General features: G+C 35.1%; 1 protein-coding gene across 1 annotated transcript; it reads right to left on the bottom strand.

Annotated features, from left to right (window-relative positions):
- Positions 1-12,865: 12,865 nt before the first annotated feature.
- Positions 12,866-15,787, bottom strand: LOC123228274 (receptor-like protein 6). The gene has a single exon (XM_044653657.1). The coding sequence runs from the start codon at positions 15,785-15,787 to the stop codon at positions 12,866-12,868; it is 2,922 nt and encodes a 973-aa protein (XP_044509592.1).
- Between the last annotated feature and the right edge of the window lie 2,892 nt (positions 15,788-18,679).

Raw genomic sequence — 18,679 nt, 5'->3', positions numbered from 1 at the left:
CATGAAAGTTATTTAGTAAAACAATGAAGTTCTTATTGGCAGAATAAATTGTCAAAATAAGTCATCCAAATTCCTACTTCATGCCTCATTTGGGTGTGACTCACGGTCACCATTTACTTATTACTTACAAAACATTTAAAATAATAGAGCATTAATCACGATCATCTTAAGCTACTAGACTCAAATGTTCGACTCTTACTATTTATACCTTCTATTAATGACATCTAGCATAGTTTACAATAATTCATCCAAATGAATCATATCATATAAACGAATAGCACAATCAGTTTTATTCATATCATTCAAAGCAATCCATTGTAACATACATAGTTCATTTGAAAATCATTTTCTATTATAAATTTTTTTTTTCTGCTATCTTATGTTTTCAGATTTTGAACGTTTAATTTCACTTAATCTTGTACTGAGAAAACTTTGGTTCATTTATTTTCCATGGAATTGAAAATCTTAGCCTATCTATATGTAGTAGGGCCAGCAAATGGGTGGACATGGTGAAACTTAGCACATGACTAATAAAGGTGGGAAATTTGATTGGACAAATAATTGACAAAGTGACGCTCTTTCAGCTTTTTGAAATTTTCCTATATTGAGAAAAGTCTCACCCACCAGAGCTATTAAATTCTTCACGTATTCCTTGGGTTTGAACTTTGAACCACATCATACTCCAAAGATGAACACATGAACTTGGGAAACAAGTCAGAATTTTAGATAAATGTGTAATGAGCAATGTTATACGTACCTATTTTTGGTACATAATTCATGTACACAGTGATGTGTCATTATATAATTAGTTGATTTTAAAACATGGTCATCATATGATAAAGAAATATTCAATCACATGATAACATCTTATCTGTGTATATAAATTATATATCAAAAATAAGTACACATAATTTTATTGATGTGTAATACTATATATACAAACTATAGTGGCATTAGATGCTATCGTCTCACTTTGCACAGATAAATTTATACAATTTTATATAAATATGGATTTGGACACTAATCTTAAGTTTGTCCAAATGGCAAAAATTAAATGGGTCATTTCAGCCTCCTGTGATTTTTCTTTCAGATTTGGTTTTTAGTTTTGACTAAGGAGATAAGGCCAAGGTATTGCTATTAAATTCTTCACGTATTCCTTGGGTTTGAACTTTGAACATCATACTCCAAAGATCAACACATGAACTTGGGAAACAAGTCAGAATTTTAGATAAATGTGTAATACTATATTTACAAACTATAGTGGCATTAGATGCTATCTTCTCACTTTGCACAGATAAATTTATACAATTTTATATAAATATGGATTTGGACACTAATCTTAAGTCTGTCCAAATGGCAAAAATTAAATGGGTCATTTCAGCCTCTTGTGATTTTTCTTTCAGATTTGGTTTTTAATTTTGGTAAAGGAGATAAGGCCAAGGTATTGCTACTTAATCTACTTTATGGGTGATTTGAAAAGGAACGGAAGTATCTTTGAAGAAAGATGTGAAGAAAACATTACTATTTCTTGGAGAGGACTTGTTCAGTTTCTTCTTTTGAGGCATCTCTCCAAAGTACTTTCTCTTTCACATACTAGTTTGGACATGATTGTGTTAGATGAATGGCAGTCTTCAACAATTGATTGGAAAGAAACTAAGCTTGAACATAAAACTATATTTTTCTTAATTATCTCACATTGTGGATGAATTTTTATTTAATATTGAGAGGAATTTAACCGTGAATTCTCTTAAAAAACAGGTTTTCCAGCCCAACCTCACCAGAAAAAAATAAAACAGAAATGAAAACTCCCAACACAACTTTTCTAGATTTCACCAGCAATTTCCTCACTTGCTACTGGTGTTTTCTTAGATACTACTTCCGGCTCCTTGAATCTCCAGGGCAGGAAAAAGAGACTGCCAAAGCGCTGCTGAAAGTATATGATTACAGCAGATAGCACACCCACAGGCAGGATAGTTACATCCCAAGCCATGGAGTGAAATTGTGCAGCAGGGTCTGCATATATTTGAGCTCTGTAGAGATCATATGCATGGGGTACTAAGTGAACCAAGGTGAATCCAATGTAGAAAGAATGAGAGAGTGCAGTTGTTGAAAAAACAGAGCAATAGTAATTGAAAAAACAGGAGCACAAAGTGAATGAAAAATCTCAGCATACTTTTATTTCATTGATTGCAGAATTTATACACAAAGAAAATAACATACTTCCCTAAAGACTTGCCACTAAAAGTAGTGGATAAAAAACTGAACTTGCCACTAAACATAGTGGATAAAAACTGATGAGAAAATGCTGCCATTAATTGACCCATATGCAGCCACTAACTTCAGAAAAAAATAGCAACTAAGCCTTGACAAAGTCAAGAGAGAAAATGAAGGAACATAAACTGAAAAAAAACTGATCAAAAAAATAATATGCTGAAATTAAAATGCCAACTATCTAACACTCCTCCTTGGCATTTTGATGACAAATCCCAATCTTTTGTCTTAAAGCTTCAAATCTTTCTTTAGGCAGTGGCTTGGTAAAAATGTCTGCAAGCTGTTCTTCAGATGAACAGTGAACAAGCACCACTTCATTTGATTGTTGGGCTTCTCTAATAAAGTGAAACTTAATCTTGATATGCTTGGTTCGTCCATGAAAGACTGGATTCTTTGAAATTGAGACTGCAGAAATGTTATCACACATAATCCTGGTTGCTTCAGCTTGCTCATGTTCCAAATCCTTCAACATCTTCCTCAACCAGATAGCCTGGTTGACAGCCGAGGAAGCAGCAATGTGCTCAGCTTCTGTAGTAGACTGAGCTATTGTCTCCTGCTTCTTTGAGCTCCAAGTGAAAAAACCAGAATTTAGAGAAAATAAGTACCCTGATGTGCTTCTTGAATCATCAACACAGCCTCCCCAATCACTGTCAGTGTAACCAACCAATTTCAAAGCCTCTCCTGGTGTTTTTGGAAAGAAATTGCCAAGAGCAATGGTACCTTTGATGTACCTAAGTACACGTTTTGCAGCTACAAAGTGAGTCTCCTTTGGTGAATGCATGAATCTTGAAAGAACACTCACAGCAAATAGTATATCAGGTCTACTTGCTGTGAGGTATTGAAGGCTGCCAATTAAGCTTCTGTACAAGCTTTCATCCACCTTCTCAGAGTCATCATCCTTGCTTAGCTTGATACTCGTTGTCATAGGTGTTCCCACTGGTTTACAATTCTCCATTTTAAACCTCTTTAGGATATCAGAAGCATATTTCTGTTGACATGTGAAAATGCCTTGACTGGATTGTAACACTTCCATTCCAAGGAAATAATTCATAATTCCAAGATCAGTCATCTCAAACACTTTCTGCATTTCTTCCTTGAACTCTTGGATCAGTCTAAGTTGACTTCCTGTGATAAGCATGTTATCAACATAAATAGAGACAATTAAAAGATGATTACCACAGGATTTCACATACAAGGTTGCTTCATTTTGACTTCTGTTGAATCCAAGCTGTATAAGATGGTTATCCATTCTGTCGTACCAAGCCCGAAGGGCTTGCTTCAAACCATATAAGGCCTTCTTAAGAAGATACACATGATCCTCTTTCGATTGAACAACATATCCATCTGGTTGCTATACAAAAATCTCTTCAGCAAGAAAGCCATTCAAGAAAGCTGACTTGACATCGAGTTGATGAATCTGCCAAGATCTGAAAGCAGCAAGAGCAATAAGAAGTCTGATTGTATCATACCTTGCTACTGGAGCAAAGGTCTCTTGGTAGTCTACTCCATATTGTTGAGCGTAACCCTTCACGACCAATCTAGCCTTGTGTTTACAAATTGACCCATCTGGATTGAGTTTTATTTTAAAAACCCATTTAACTCCAATCACCTTGCGATCTTTAGGCCTTTCAACCGGCTGCCAAGTTTTATTCTTATTGATCATTTCCATTTCTGCTTCCATTGCTCTCCTCCATGCTAGAGAATCTTGAGCTTCAGAATAGTTGGTAGGTTCAATGATTGTCATATTGCACTTTTGGTAAATATCCTCCAAGGTCCTTGTACCCCTAACTGGAAGATCATCCACCAAATCATCGGCTTTAAGTTGACTCTGGACATCAATTAGAGAATCAGAATGCACATTTTCCTGATTTTCCCAATCCCATGTTGCCACTTCATCAACCTTCACATTTCTGCTCAAGATGACTTTCTGTTTACAAGCAAAAAATTCGGTATCCTTTGGTTGTTATCCCATAGCCCACAAGAATGCCCTTCTGAGCTTTGTTGTCAAGTTTGCTTCTTTTTTGCTCAGATATTTGAAAATAACAGATGCTACCAAAGACTCGAAGATGATCTGTAGCAGGTTTGACACTATTCTAGGCTTCATACGGTGTCTTGTTCTCCAATGCCTTAGTAGGCAATCTATTCAGCAAATATACAGAGGTATTTACTGCTTCTGCCCACAGTTTGTTTGGTATCTTCTTCTCAAGTAAGAGACATCTAGCCATCTCCATTACTATTCTGTTCTTCCTTTCACACACACCATTTTGTTGTGGTGTGTATGGTGTGGTAAACTGATGAACTATGTCTGCACTATTACAATACTCAACAAACTGACTTGAAGTATACTCAGTACCATTATCAGATCTTAGGCATTTAATCAACAAACTACTTTGATTTTCTACTAGAGCCTTAAATCTTTGAAAAACAGTAAACACTTCACTTTTGAGTTTAATAAAATAAACCCAACACATCCTAGTATAGTTATCAATGAAAAGAATAAAATATCTGTTACCACAAAGTGAGGTTGTTTTCATAGGACCACACACATCAGTGTGGATGAGTTGAAGCTTTTGACTGGCTCTTCATGCTTGTCTTTTAGGAAATGGTAGCTTTGACAGCTTGCCAAGTTGGCAAGTTTCACACATTTGAATTTCACCAACAACTGCAGACATGTTTTCTACCATTTCATTCCACTTCATATCTAAGAGACTTCTCTGATTAAAGTGCCCAAATCTTTTGTGCCAAAGATTTGAAACCACCTGAGTAGCGCTAGAGTAGGCGTGTTCAGAAACCTTTTCCCAATCAACAGCAAAGCTTCTGTTCTTCATCTTCACACAAAATAATTGTTCTCCAGTAAGATCAAAGATAGTACATTTATGATCCTTGAAGTGAAGAGAGTAATTTTTCTCAAGCATTTGACCAACACTCAGTAGATTTTGACTGATTTTTGGTATAAGCAGAACATCAGGAACAATTTTGATACCTGAACTTGTTTGAACATTGACCGAGCCTCTGCCTTTGACTTTTAGAAATTCTCCATTGCCTACTTTCACTCTGGACTTGTAAGTTTCATCAAGATTTCTAAACATCTGAGGATTATTGCACAAATGATGTGTGCACCCACTGTCAATGAGCCAAGCATCAGATGAATCATTTGTTGAAAAGCAAGAAACTACGAATAGTTGCTCCTCCTGTGCATTAGCTGCATCTGCTAAACGAGTTTGTTGAGGTTTTGAGTCTTTAGTTTTGAATTTACAGACCTTTGTAATATGCCCTAACTGCTTGCAATTCCCACAAGTTGCATCAGGCCTCCACCAGCAGTATTTCTCAGCGTGTGTGGTTTTCTTGCAATGTATGCAAGGAGGAAAATTTTTCTGTTTTGAACCTTCATTGTTGCTACCACCTTCATTTTTGCCTTTGTTCTTCAGGTTGAATTGTTTCTTGCCCTTACTAACTTGTTGTTTTTGCACATGGAAAGCACCTTCAGCAAAATTTTCCTGCCTAATAGTCCTTTTTTGCTCTTGTGCTTGAAGAGCACTTATTAATTCCCCTAATGAGATCTTGCTTAAGTCCTTGGATTCTTCAAGAGAGGAGATCTTTGATTCAAACCTCTTAGGAAGAGTTACAAGCATTTTCTCCACAATCCTTTTATCTGCAAATTCCTCACCAAGTAATCTGATGTTATTAACAATGACAGAGATTCGATCAGCATACTTACCAATTGTTTCATCCTCCCTCATATTTAATGACTCAAATTCCCTCTTTAGGTTCAGCACCTGCATCTGGCGTGTTCTATCACTTCTTTGGTATTCTTCTTTCAACTTGTCCCAAGACTCTTTAGCAGAATCACAAACCATAATCCTATAGAAAACACTATCTGCCACTGAGTTCTGAATGAGTGACTTAGCCTTGGATTTCTTTGCCTTTTCTTCATTGTGGGATTTGATTTGAGCCATGGTAGGATTTGCTTGTAAAGGAGAAATTGGTTTGTCTTCAGTCACAGTTTCCCAAAGATCATAGGCTTTAAGAAAAGCTTGCATCTTCACTGACCAAATGTGGTAGTTTTCACCAGAAAAGATGATAGGAGGGTTTAAAGGTAGGCTGTTGGATGTCATTTGTATTATGGGTTAAAAGTGGTGTTTTGGTCCTGTAAGATCAACTGCAGCTCTGATACCACTGTTGAAAAAACAGAGCAATAGTAATTGAAAAAACAGGAGCACAAAGTGAATGAAAAATCTCAGCATACTTTTATTTCATTGATTGCAGAATTTATACACAAAGAAAATAACATACTTCCCTAAAGACTTGCCACTAAAAGTAGTGGACAAAAAACTGAACTTGCCACTAAACATAGTGGATAAAAACTGATGAGAAAATGCTGCCATTAATTGACCCATATGCAGCCACTAACTTCAGAAAAAATAGCAACTAAGCCTTGACAAAGTCAAGAGAGAAAATGAAGGAACATAAACTGAAAAAAAACTGATTAAAAAAATAATATGCTGAAATTAAAATGCCAACTATCTAACAGCAGTTCCTCTTGAGTTGTAGAGAAGGTTGAGGAGGATTTGTGGGAAAAGGAAACCATCAAGGATAGAACTAGCATAAGATCTCAAGCCCGTCCAAAGAGATTGTTGGTGATAGTTGAAATGAAAAGAATAATGAACTGCAGCTCCAGCTAGATATAAGAGAAAAGACACAAATAATGCCTTCTTCTCAGTAACCCACAAGGCCTTTTGGTTGGCATCACCCATTCAACTAGAGCATGTAAGCTGGAGAAGACGAAATTGTAACAGAAAAGCCACCATTGTGACTGCCATTAAAATCATCCTCTGTACTCCTAACCATCCTTCTCTTCCAAGGATTACTCTTCGGGGATTGTGGCATTGCAAAAGTAAGGCTTCCAAGTTCAACACAAGAACAATCATATGACCGAAAGTAAGAATTGTTAGCATGATGAGTGAAATGGAAGGAAGAACTCTGGGGTTCTTTTTCGCATGCAGAAGTTGAAACACCACGAAAAAACAGGCAAGTGTGTTGGAGGCCAGAGCCATGAGGATCTTCAAGTCCATCTGCCATATTAACTGTCTTTCAAATCCATCTGCTATATGGATTGTCCTTCTGTAATAAGCATTGGAAGAAAAAGATAAACGATCAAAATAAAGAGGATCAGACTTTTACGCGCACTTTCAATGCTTCCCCTGATCTTAACTCCATCCTTCTTTGCATTCAGTGGAGGGAACTGAAAATTGACAATAATTTCAATCCATGTACTCATTTGACAATAAATGATTGTCTAAGCCAAGATATCTACAAGCCAACCATGCAAACAACCCCAGTCTTAGCATCATAAATCCCTTCAACATATACTTCAACTTGCCTCAAATTCACACTAAAAGATGTATTGAATAGAGTCTTTACGCTACCCAATTCAATAAAGTCACGCGGTGTGACAATTATCTTGTAGCTGATGTTGAGTTCTTTACTGTTGTTTACATTCAATTCATTGCCAAAACTTGGAGGCCTCAAGCTTGAAAGTGGCATGGAGGAAAATTCTGACCACTGAGAAATTTGATCACCAACGGAGACCTGAACTGAAGAACCCCATGCAATATCTTTTCTATATTTTCTTATAGACACAGCAAAACTCATTTCAGGTGAATACCCATCAGGATATTTCCCCCAACCGTTTCTAATTAGTAATTTCTTCCTTGAGCATTGCAGGTTTCTTACCTTGTCAATTGTTGTGTACTGGTACTTCAGTCCAGGAAGAAGTAGCCTATCATTATCACTACTTTGGAAAACAATTCTGTAAGTAACCAGAACCATTCTGTGATACCCCTAGGCGAATCCCACATCGACAAAGCACGGGAGAGATGTTGGGTCTGTATCCCACATTGGAAGAGAAGTATGAGAAGTATGAGAATGTTAAGCCATAGAAGCTGATAGCAGCAATGCGAAGTGACAATAGAAGCCATAATCATAAAAAAAAAATTAGTTCAACCGAGAAGATGAAAATTCAGTTACTGAGAACTTGAGGCCTCATTTTGATGTTTATATTTCTGTCACATACAGTGATACAGACTGGATGACACCAAATAATATAGCAGTCTGTGATTGGTCTCTCTCCCCTGCAAAAAGCAAGGTCAAGCAAACTTGTTAAAGGCGCTTGGTCTTATACTTGGAAAAAGTACACTGTCGAATCTATGCAACATTAACTACAGAATGATTCTAGCACACATTTGGTGGCCCTGCAAATTCTGCAGGAAATTATATCAATTGGCAACATTTAACCCACTTTTTGGTTCGTTGTACGTCCAATTCATAATCCAGTGACGGTCCACTTTTGGAAAAATTCTGCAACTCCCCTGCCATCACTCATGAGCAAATGAACAGGATTAAAACCCTCTTGTTGTTTACTGTGCTGTTGTATTCTTCACGGATTCCTTGGTTTGAACCTTGTGCTACTCCAACGATGGACCACTGATGATTCAATGTTCGACACTAATATTTTAATTTTACATATTGGAAGGCAGAATTTGAGAAAAATATAAAATTGGAAACTAATTATCACTACAAATTTTGACCCAAAAAAAATATCAGTCAAAATTCTGGTAGTTCTCCACAAACATAACTTATTTTCTTATATGAGAAATCAGACGGTAACAGAGAATTTGGTAAATATTTAAGGGAGTGGCAACGGGAAGAGCTGAATCATGCGAAAAAAGCAAGCAATGGAGAATCATGTATGACCATCTAAGCCTGAGCCTGCAGAAGTTATCATAATACCAAGGAAAGAACTAAGATTTCCAGGGAATGATGCATCGGCCCTGTTATGGCAAATATGATTTGGCAGCACTCAATGTGTTATATGTTGAAGGAAATTTTCGGTTAACTACAGTATTTTATACAATCTTTACAAATGAATAATCTATATAAAGGCCAAATGACTATTTACCACTTGAATTTCGATTAAGCAAGAATTTCTTCTTTAAATTTGAAATTTACATTTTTCCATCTGTTTGTTTGTTAATTCCATTAGTGTAAACTGTTTGATTTCACTATTAATAAGTAGTTTATCTTTTTTTGTGAAATTGCCAAACTACCTATCATACTTAATACAATACTTGCCATTTTTAACTCTCCAGAATGATTACTATAATGGTGGTGACAAAATCTTGAATCCAAACCCATTTGAATACTTGTCAAGCAATTGGAAAGTGATGACTCACACTGAAAACATCACTAGTATGACAACTTTAGGAAAACTCTGCATTAACAAAATACAAGAGATGTTAGATATGTATGGACAATCCACATCATTAAAAGATGTTAAGATAAGATTAGTTAAATAGTATTTGAGTTCATAAGCTATCAAGATTGTTTTACACTAAAAGCATTGCTAGTTATGACAGCTTTAATCAAATCCCACATTGACAAAGCAAACCAAAATAAAACTAGTGAAATAGTATGTGAGTTGTGAGTTCTAATGCCATCAAGTCACGGCTTTGTGTCCAAAGCAGTCCAAATAGACTGTGTGTTTTGATTTCTGTGTATTCATATTTCAGACCTGGAAATGTCCTGAAAGAGCTGCACCAAAAGGTCCACAGTATTTTGAAGAACCACGGTCACTAGTGTACCTCAAATTATATTCACTAACTGCTCTTGAGATTATTGAGCAGAAACTTTCCAAGGCCAGTGAACTAATTGGCAAACCATTCACACCACCATTTTCACCAGAAAACTCGTCATCCGATTCTTGGGAAACCAAAGTGTGCTTATTATTTAATATTAAAAGAATCATGAGGAACTCAAGCTTTCCATAGTTACAGTAACCAAAGTAGAAATGGTATACTGGAATTCCTGATATTACTGAGCTTCAGGACAGCTTCAAGACTGGAAATCTTCCCTTCTTTGGTGTGCATATAACTTGTTTCCACTATAGAAAATTTGCCAAAAGGTTTTGACCAGAACCCTTCTAGTTCTAGCCTGAAACTTACTGAACTTGTACTTCCAAGAAATTCAGTCATTAAATTAGAAGTTTCCGCTTCCCCCATATTGTAGTAAACACTGAGAGTTGGAAACACCACTTTCCTTGGAGAAAAAAAAAAAACACGCTGTCGACCTTAGCTTGTTCTTCCGGCAGATCTTTCAGAATTTTTTTCAACTGAATTGCTTGATTAACAGCAAATGCAGCAGCAACATATTCTGCTTCTACTATTCATTGAGAAACAATGTCTTGCTTCCTCGAATTACAGCAGATCATCCCTGTTCCAAGTGAGAAAATATAACCTGAGGTGCTCTTCAAGTCATTAACTGAGCGACTCCAGTCACTATCCACGTGGGCTACTAGTTTGGCTTCCTTTTTCCTTTATACAGTATGCCAAGGGTCAGTTGTGTGTCTTACATATCTCAACACTCTTTTGGCAGAGCTTTGAAGTGCAACTCACTTGATTCTTGCATGAACCTAGAAAGTAAACTTGTTGCATACTATAGATCTGATCTAGTGGCTGTCAAATGCAATAGACAGCCTCCTAAGCTTCTAAGAACTCCCTTTTCAAATTAAAGATTTGCATCTGCTTTGACTTGTCACTGCCATGAAATTCAAATCTCAGCTTATCCCAAGCTTCTTTTGTTGTCTCTGTTGGTTTTTGGAAGTTTATGCAGTGAGTTTTTAATGAAACCACAGGGAGAATGCAGAGAAAATGCTAATGTTGCTGCTAAAAACGTTTTCTGCTGGAAAAGTTCTACTTCTTTTCATTACTTTTTCTGAATAAATATTACATGATTTAACTTACAAAAGGTTAGTAAAATCAGCTGCTATTCAACTGGATTTAAGCATAGCCATTAACTTAAACTAACACACATTAACTTGTGTCAAACCTTTACCTAACACACCTAACATTATTAACTTTACAAAAGCACAAGTTAATTACAAGAGCATTACATCATAGTGACTAGAAAAGCACTGTCATTATGTCACATCAATGTTAAAATTCCAACTCAACTTCCAACTACTATTAGTTCACTCCAACACGTCAGTCTCATAAGCTATCATTCTTGCAAAAATCACATCAATGATAGCTGAGTTTGTGCGAGAAGTGCTTTGTAACCTCTTGGAAACTTCTTTTGAATAGTATTTGATTTAGTTTAATGTTGGATTATCTGGCAAAGGAGTTGATTCCTTCCCTATCTCAACCACAGCCCAGAGGTCACAAACTCTCAAGTAGGCCTTCATTTTGACTGACCAAATCGGGTAATTTTCCCCCCAAAAAAAAAAAAAACTAGTGCTGCAGTACTAATGAAACTGCTCGATGCCATCAGTTGCTCGACTCAAATGTTTTCACACAGCACTGTGGTTCCTCTTCAGATAGTCTTCTTTGCTACACAGGCCCTTACTAAGAACAAAGAGCTTTGATACCACTTTGTTGGTGTATGAGAAGTTTTAGCAATATCCTTATTTTTTGTATGCAAGAACAGAAAAATGCCGAGAAAATGCTAATGTTGTAAACTGAAAATTTTGCAGGAAAAGAAAGTTCTACTCTTTTTCATTATATTATTGTGAATATATATTGCAACAATTAATCAAACTTTTTTTAGTGAAATCAGCTGCTACTCATCTTGATTTAAGCGTAGCAATTAACTCAAAAACTAATACATCAAAGCATTCTAACCATAGTCAATCTTCCACCTAACACACCTAATCTTATCTAGTTGTATGTCATACTGCTTTAAACAAGCTAAATACAAAAATATCATAACACAAACTCACAAAGCAATCATTGTTGCAGTGCCACATCAGTGCTGAGTGATTCCACATCCTGCCATCGTCCATGTCAGCTCCTAGTCAACTTCCAGCCAACCTCTTCCTCAGCACTGCTATCTTCTCTGCACATCACTACACCCTCCTAGTGGACTCTTACTTCCAAGAGAGTTCAAGATGAGTCTGCCAGATCATGATGAATGAAAAATCTAATATTCCGTTTGCATTACAGGTTATTTCATTTGTTATGCAATAAATTAACTTGTATTAGCGATTAATAAGAATTTTTAGAATATATACACCAGGATTTGAAGATGAAAATCTGATTGTGAGTGATATTGGTTTGGTTGTTTCAGCTTAAATTGAGCTGGCAGTATTGTTCACACTTCTTCCTCTCAGCACACTCTAAAAATACAAAAACAAGTGTAGAAAGTAAAGGAAACACCACAATTTTTACCTGGTTTAGTTAAGATTCATCTTAGCCTACATCAATTGGGACCAAGTCCTACTCAATCAAATCACTAAACAATAATCCCAGCAAGCTCTTGCAAAATAGTCAGGAGCAGAAACAAAGTTGCTTATTGAATTGCTACTAAAATAAAAATCTACCATTAATGCAAAAGCTTGAAGTTTTCTTGGAGACATGAGTGTAGCAGCTTACTCTTCAATGCAATAATCAACTCTTCAATGTCTGAGAAAAAAAAAAACAAAGTCTGAATTCGGTAGTCTTTTATCTAGCTATATTCATTATGATAAAGCTGTTTAAAAAAAGCAGAATCTGGCAATAAGAGGATTAGAGCACTTACGAAATTGAGGAGCAACTTTCAGTTTCTAATTTCTTCTTCTTCTACGTCCTCTATTCAGCCATCTCACATTTCTTTGATGCACTCTTTCAATCAATCTCAAAAAAAATAGAGGTTTTCCTGTTGAGAACACCATGCAAGCAATAGATATGCCAATTACAAATCCAGATCCATAGCCCATCAAAGCGATTTTCCAATCAAACCAGCTTGAAGCATTGTTTTCTTCTTCATCTATCATTGGTGGTGCCTCATCATTGTCACATTTGTTTGACAATGGTGATCCACACAACCCCAAATTTCCAATATAGGAATCATTTTGAAATGTGTTAAATTGATTTCCTTCAGGTATATGTCCCACAAGATGGTTGTAAGACAAGTTCAACACTGAAAGAAATGTTAGACTTGTCAGTTGCATAGGAATCTTTCCAAGGAGTTGGTTGGAAGAGAGATCTAATGATTCAAGTTGTGACAAATTTCTCAATGATGAAGGTATTTCACCAGTTAAGCTATTACGAGACAAGTTGAGCAATCTGAGTGACTTGAGCTGTCCGATCACCTTTGGAATTCCCCCTTCAAACAAATTGTTAGAAATATCTATGCTTGTGAAGATAGATAAAATCTTTTCTATTTGGATCTCGACACCTTTTACAAACAAAGTTACTGAATAATATGCACCAAAAAGTGAGTGCAGGTAATCGAGATTGTCAGCATTCATGTCTCCACTCATCATAGCTTCAAAATTGTTAAAAAAACTTCCTGGTAAAATACCGGAAAATTGATTGTGTGAGAGGTCCAATACCCTTAAGTCAATGAACAGAAATCTTGTGCTGGAATTGTCAATGGGACCATGAAATTGATTAGATCTCAGAACAAGTACTTGAAGAAATTGAAAATTTACTAACCAATTCGGAAAACTATCATTAATCCTGTTATTCCCAACATCAAGGATATTCAAAAGTTGGCAATTAACCAAAGACGATGGTAATGGTCCCTGCAACTGATTGTCATTAAGCATAAGAGCTGTCACACCACATTGATTGGGAAACGTCAAAGATTCTATGCTGCCACGAAAGTTGTTCATTGCCAAATTCAAAAAGCTGAGCCTTACACTGCTGTTGACCAGACATTCTGGAATGTTTCCACTTAAGCCATTATGGGACAAGTCAAGGGATTGAAATGCGCTCAAATTACAAAATGATGGAGGGATCACTCCTGTCAGATCATTATTTGAAGCTGAGAAGAAAAGAACCTGTGTTGGTAGATCCACAAGTTGTCCTTGGAGTAAGTTGGATGAAAGGTCAAGAAGTTGAAGCTTGACCATGGATGGAATGTACTCAACACTGGTAAGTAAATTGTGAGACAGATTTAGGTGATACAAGTTGGAACAATTTCCAAGCTCCAATGGGGAAATTCGGCCAGAGATTGTGTTATTAGAAAGGTCTAGATATTGCAAACTTGAAGTGCCTGAGAAAATCGGGACTTCAGTTATGCTACAAGAAGATAAAAAGACATATTTAAGCTGGGGCAACATGACTTTTCCTGTTAATGACAAAAGAGCATTATATGAAAGATCAATACTGGTGAGATTTTTGAGCTCTGAAAGCATCGCTAACTGCACATTGCCGCTGAAATTATTGTTTGCAAGTGCTAGTTCTACGAGATTCAAAAGTTGAAAAATCGAATCTGGAATTGGACCATGAATCTCATTATCACGCAAATCAACTGCATATATCGGACCAGGCTGCTGGAACTGCTCAATCGGACCTGTGAGTTTATTGTGGGAAAGATCTAACAACATCAAAGATGGCAAAGTAAACAACCATGCCGGTATTCTACCACTTAGAGTATTATTATATAACTTGATGCTACCTAGATATGGAAGACCACTTATCTGACTTGGAAATTGACCCTGAAATTGATTATAAGAAAAGTCCAAAGAAAGAAGTCCATTCAAGTTGAATACTGATGTAGGCAACTGACCACTGAAATTATTTAAGGAGAGATCTATAGTCTTTAATTTACTAAGATTACCCAAAACATCCGGAAATTTTCCGGAAAAATTGTTATATGTAAGAGTTAGCTGAGTGAGGTGGACAAGTTTAGATAATGAAATTGGGACTTGACCAGCAAAACCGTTTGATGACAAATCCATAAAGGTGATTTTTGTAATGTTTCCAAGTGATGGTGGGAGTGACCCTTGGAAATTACAATGAGAAAGAGACAGATAATTTAAGTACATAAGATTGCCAAATGTCTCAGGTAATTTTCCTGAGAAACTTGTGAGAGAGAGATCCAGTACTTTGAGAGGACTGCTTTTATTAAACTTTGGCAAATTACCTGTGATGTCTCTATTTGTTGACAATATTAACCCCTGGAGAAATGGAAAAAGAAAAATTTCTTTTGGAAACTTGCCTTGTATCTGAGTATTCCTGAGGTTGAGGGATATCAAAGAAGAAGACAGGTTTACCAAAGAACCAGTTGAAACAGTAGACATGTCAACAGAGTTAAGATGAAGATATCTTATTTCTGTTAGATTTTGCAAGAGCTTATTGAAACCATGTTGGTCCATACTTAGGCCGTAGTTGGAGAGATCAAGTGAAATAAGATGAGATAGGAGAAACATTTCAGTGGGAACTAGGCCAAACAAATTGGAGTAAGAAAGGTTAAGATGTGTTAATTTGGTGAACTTACTAAATCTGGCTGAGATTTGCGATCCAAGGAAATCATTGCAAGCGAGATTTAGCTTCTGGAGATGGTGGAGGAGAAAGAGGCTGCTATTTTCATTGACAGAGCCAAGAAGCCAACTCGAACTAAGGTCAAGGCCAATCACATGTCCAGTGAATGTATCACAAGTGACACCATCCCACAAACAGCAATCAGTTCCCTCTTTCCAGGACTGTCTTAGGATACCCAGCAAAATGATCAATGCTGTTGCAAAACCCAGAAGCATATTTATCAAGGGAAAAGGTGTTTTTAACATGAAGTAGAGCAACACTTTGTTCAGGGGAGCAAAGTATCGGTGATGAAGAAGAGGATGAACAAACAACTTGAAGATGCAAGATTAAGAAGAAGAAGAATAACCACTGCATCTTTTTTCTTTGAAGCAAAAGAAAAGAAAATTGCTGATGGGAAAATGAATGAACTTGCAGATATATATACACACTTTTCCTCCAAGCTCTTTCCATTTTCTTTCCTTTTTATAAAATTATTTGTTGATTGAGTAAAAAAAAGGTTATATAATATATTTGTTATCCAAGTTAGATTTCTTGCACAATATACATAATAGTCATTGATTCTTAGACGGATCTGAGTATGGTGGTTAAGTTTATTTAATATATTATGTAATTTAAACTGGTTATTGACTAGATAAAGGGGTTGATTCAAACCGCCTGATAGTTAGACTAATTACGCAGTGGTTAGGTCAAATTACTTTTTCAACCAACATTAAAAATAATATTTAAAACAATTTTTTTGCATAATAAAATATAAATTTTGAATTATATTTAAATAAAAATCTAATTATAAATACACCAAAAATTGTCTGTTTTGACTCAATAATTAAACTACAAACCGAGACAATTTGACTGTTGGTCAAAGTGATCAAACTATAAAAATAAAATTTTGTGTTATGTAATTCAAATAAGATCATGGGTTCTAATCGAACTAGTTGAACCAACTAGCCTGATCTAAGTTTCAAAACCATAGGACTAGGGTGGGGTGTGAAGGGAAATAAATTGGCAACTTAATAAAATATACTGTCTGTTAAAATGGTCACAACAAGCGAAATTAAAGGTGAATGGCTCATAGTTATACTTAAATGATAAGTCCATTCTTTCTTTTTCTTTCTTTTCTTTTTCCTCTCAATCCCTCTATATAAATAAAATATAACTATAAATTGAATTAATGTTATTAAGAAAAATTAAACTTTTTGTCTGTCTAAATTCATTTTTCTTTAGAGTTGGGATTGAGAAGGAAGGACCTTTTGGTCATTATCTGTGGTTAATATTATATGTTTTTAGGTACATAATTAAATACACAGATAATATATTATTATATATTGTTTATATTTAATTAATAAATCAATTAATTACAAGATTATATATTATTTATATATTCAAAAATATATAAATAAAGTTTTTATTGATTCTCGAGAGACTAAAGTCTTGGTTTTCTTTAACAGAAGACTTACCCGTGCAAAATGCTCACACAGCTATTACAATTTACAAATTCTTTTATTTCTCTTTGCTTTATATTTCATTATTATACTCTTTTATAAATAGGAAAGTCCTTTCTCAACCCCAACTAAACGAAACATATTGTCATAATGTATCATTTTCATTTTTTTTTCCTTTGCTTTACATTTTTTATTATATATTTTTCTCACTTTCTACCCTTTGTAATATAAAAAGTCATGCTTTCAACACCCTATTAAACGGAAGATATAGTCATAATTTATTAGAAGTGGACTCGATTTGAGTTGCTCTAGTTGGAATTGCAACTCAAATCAAATGAATTGAGTTTAAACTAAGAAATAGGCTCATTTTTTTAAACAAATCAAGTTTGAATCAAATTAAACATTCAAATTGTGCTCGGATTGAGTCCGAATTTGGATTAATCCAAATTGAACTTAAGTCAATCTTGAGTTAAACCTTTTGAATTCAAATCGATCTCGAGTTGAAACTTGTTTAAGCTTAATCCAAATTGAATCCAGTCTAAATTTATCATTCAAAATGATGTCATGATTAACATGTTGGTCTTCTTCAGCAATGTTTTTATGTGCAAAGACTTGATCCCGACCCATGATAATTCAGTGTTGAGAAAAATCTCTAGAAGTAATGAGTATTGTATTTAACCACTGGTAATTCAATCTTGAAAAGAAAAAAGAGAAAGTAATGCCTTGACAGACTCCTAAATTGATGCTATTTTGCTTGGATTAAGGGATGTGTGTCGGTGGTAATTCTTAAAGTCATCCCTTTATTGGGTCCATTAACTTATATGTCAATTGTTTGTTCACATCAATTTCTTGGCTGAAGGCTCCATCTGTTGTTTATTTTATTCATTGTAATTGCTCCGGTAAATGCTTCTATTATGAAACCAAAGAAAAACAAACAGTAAAAAATACAGTACAAACCCTTAAGGGATAGTATGAATAACAAAAGATAAGACTTCATATATAAAAAGACATATATAAGAAAAACTTTTAACTTATCTGATTCATAAAATGGAGTAATTTTCAAGGATTGTAATTGCTCCGGTCAATGCTTCTGTTATGAAACCAGAGCAAAACAAACAGTAAAATATACAATACAACCCTTAAAGGATAGTATGAATGACAAAAGATGAGACTTCATATATAAAAAGACATATATAAGAAAAATTTTTGACTTATCTGATTCATAAAATGGAGAAATTTTCAAGGATTTCAAGATGAAGAACAGATTATTTTGTTTTCTATATTATGGCACACTTACTCAAACCTTTACCTACATTTTTATGTAGCTTTTATACACGAATACTACTTGGTAGATACTTCACATGTACACTAGCAAGTCGTATGTTGGCAATATATAGGCATATTTTTTTTCGTAAAGTCATTGTTATTCTATCTATCACCTATTCTGTTTACTTAAATGTAATAATTTTTTTTTCTTTTTTCTAAGTTTTGTTTTCCCCCTTATTTCAATAATTTAAAGGTATATTTCTAATTTTTAAAAATATTAAGAGCGTTAATAATTTTTTTAATTGATTTTTGAACATTCAAAAAAATATTAGGGCGTTTTTGACTCTTTAAAATTTCAATATCTCCCTCAGTAATTTTGAGAAAGACAATTAATCCCCAAAG

This window comes from Mangifera indica, chromosome 1, assembly GCF_011075055.1.
Source record: "Mangifera indica cultivar Alphonso chromosome 1, CATAS_Mindica_2.1, whole genome shotgun sequence".
Lineage (NCBI taxonomy): Eukaryota > Viridiplantae > Streptophyta > Magnoliopsida > Sapindales > Anacardiaceae > Mangifera > Mangifera indica.
Note: the sequence above shows the minus strand (reverse complement) of the source record. Positions and strands in the feature narration are given on the sequence as shown.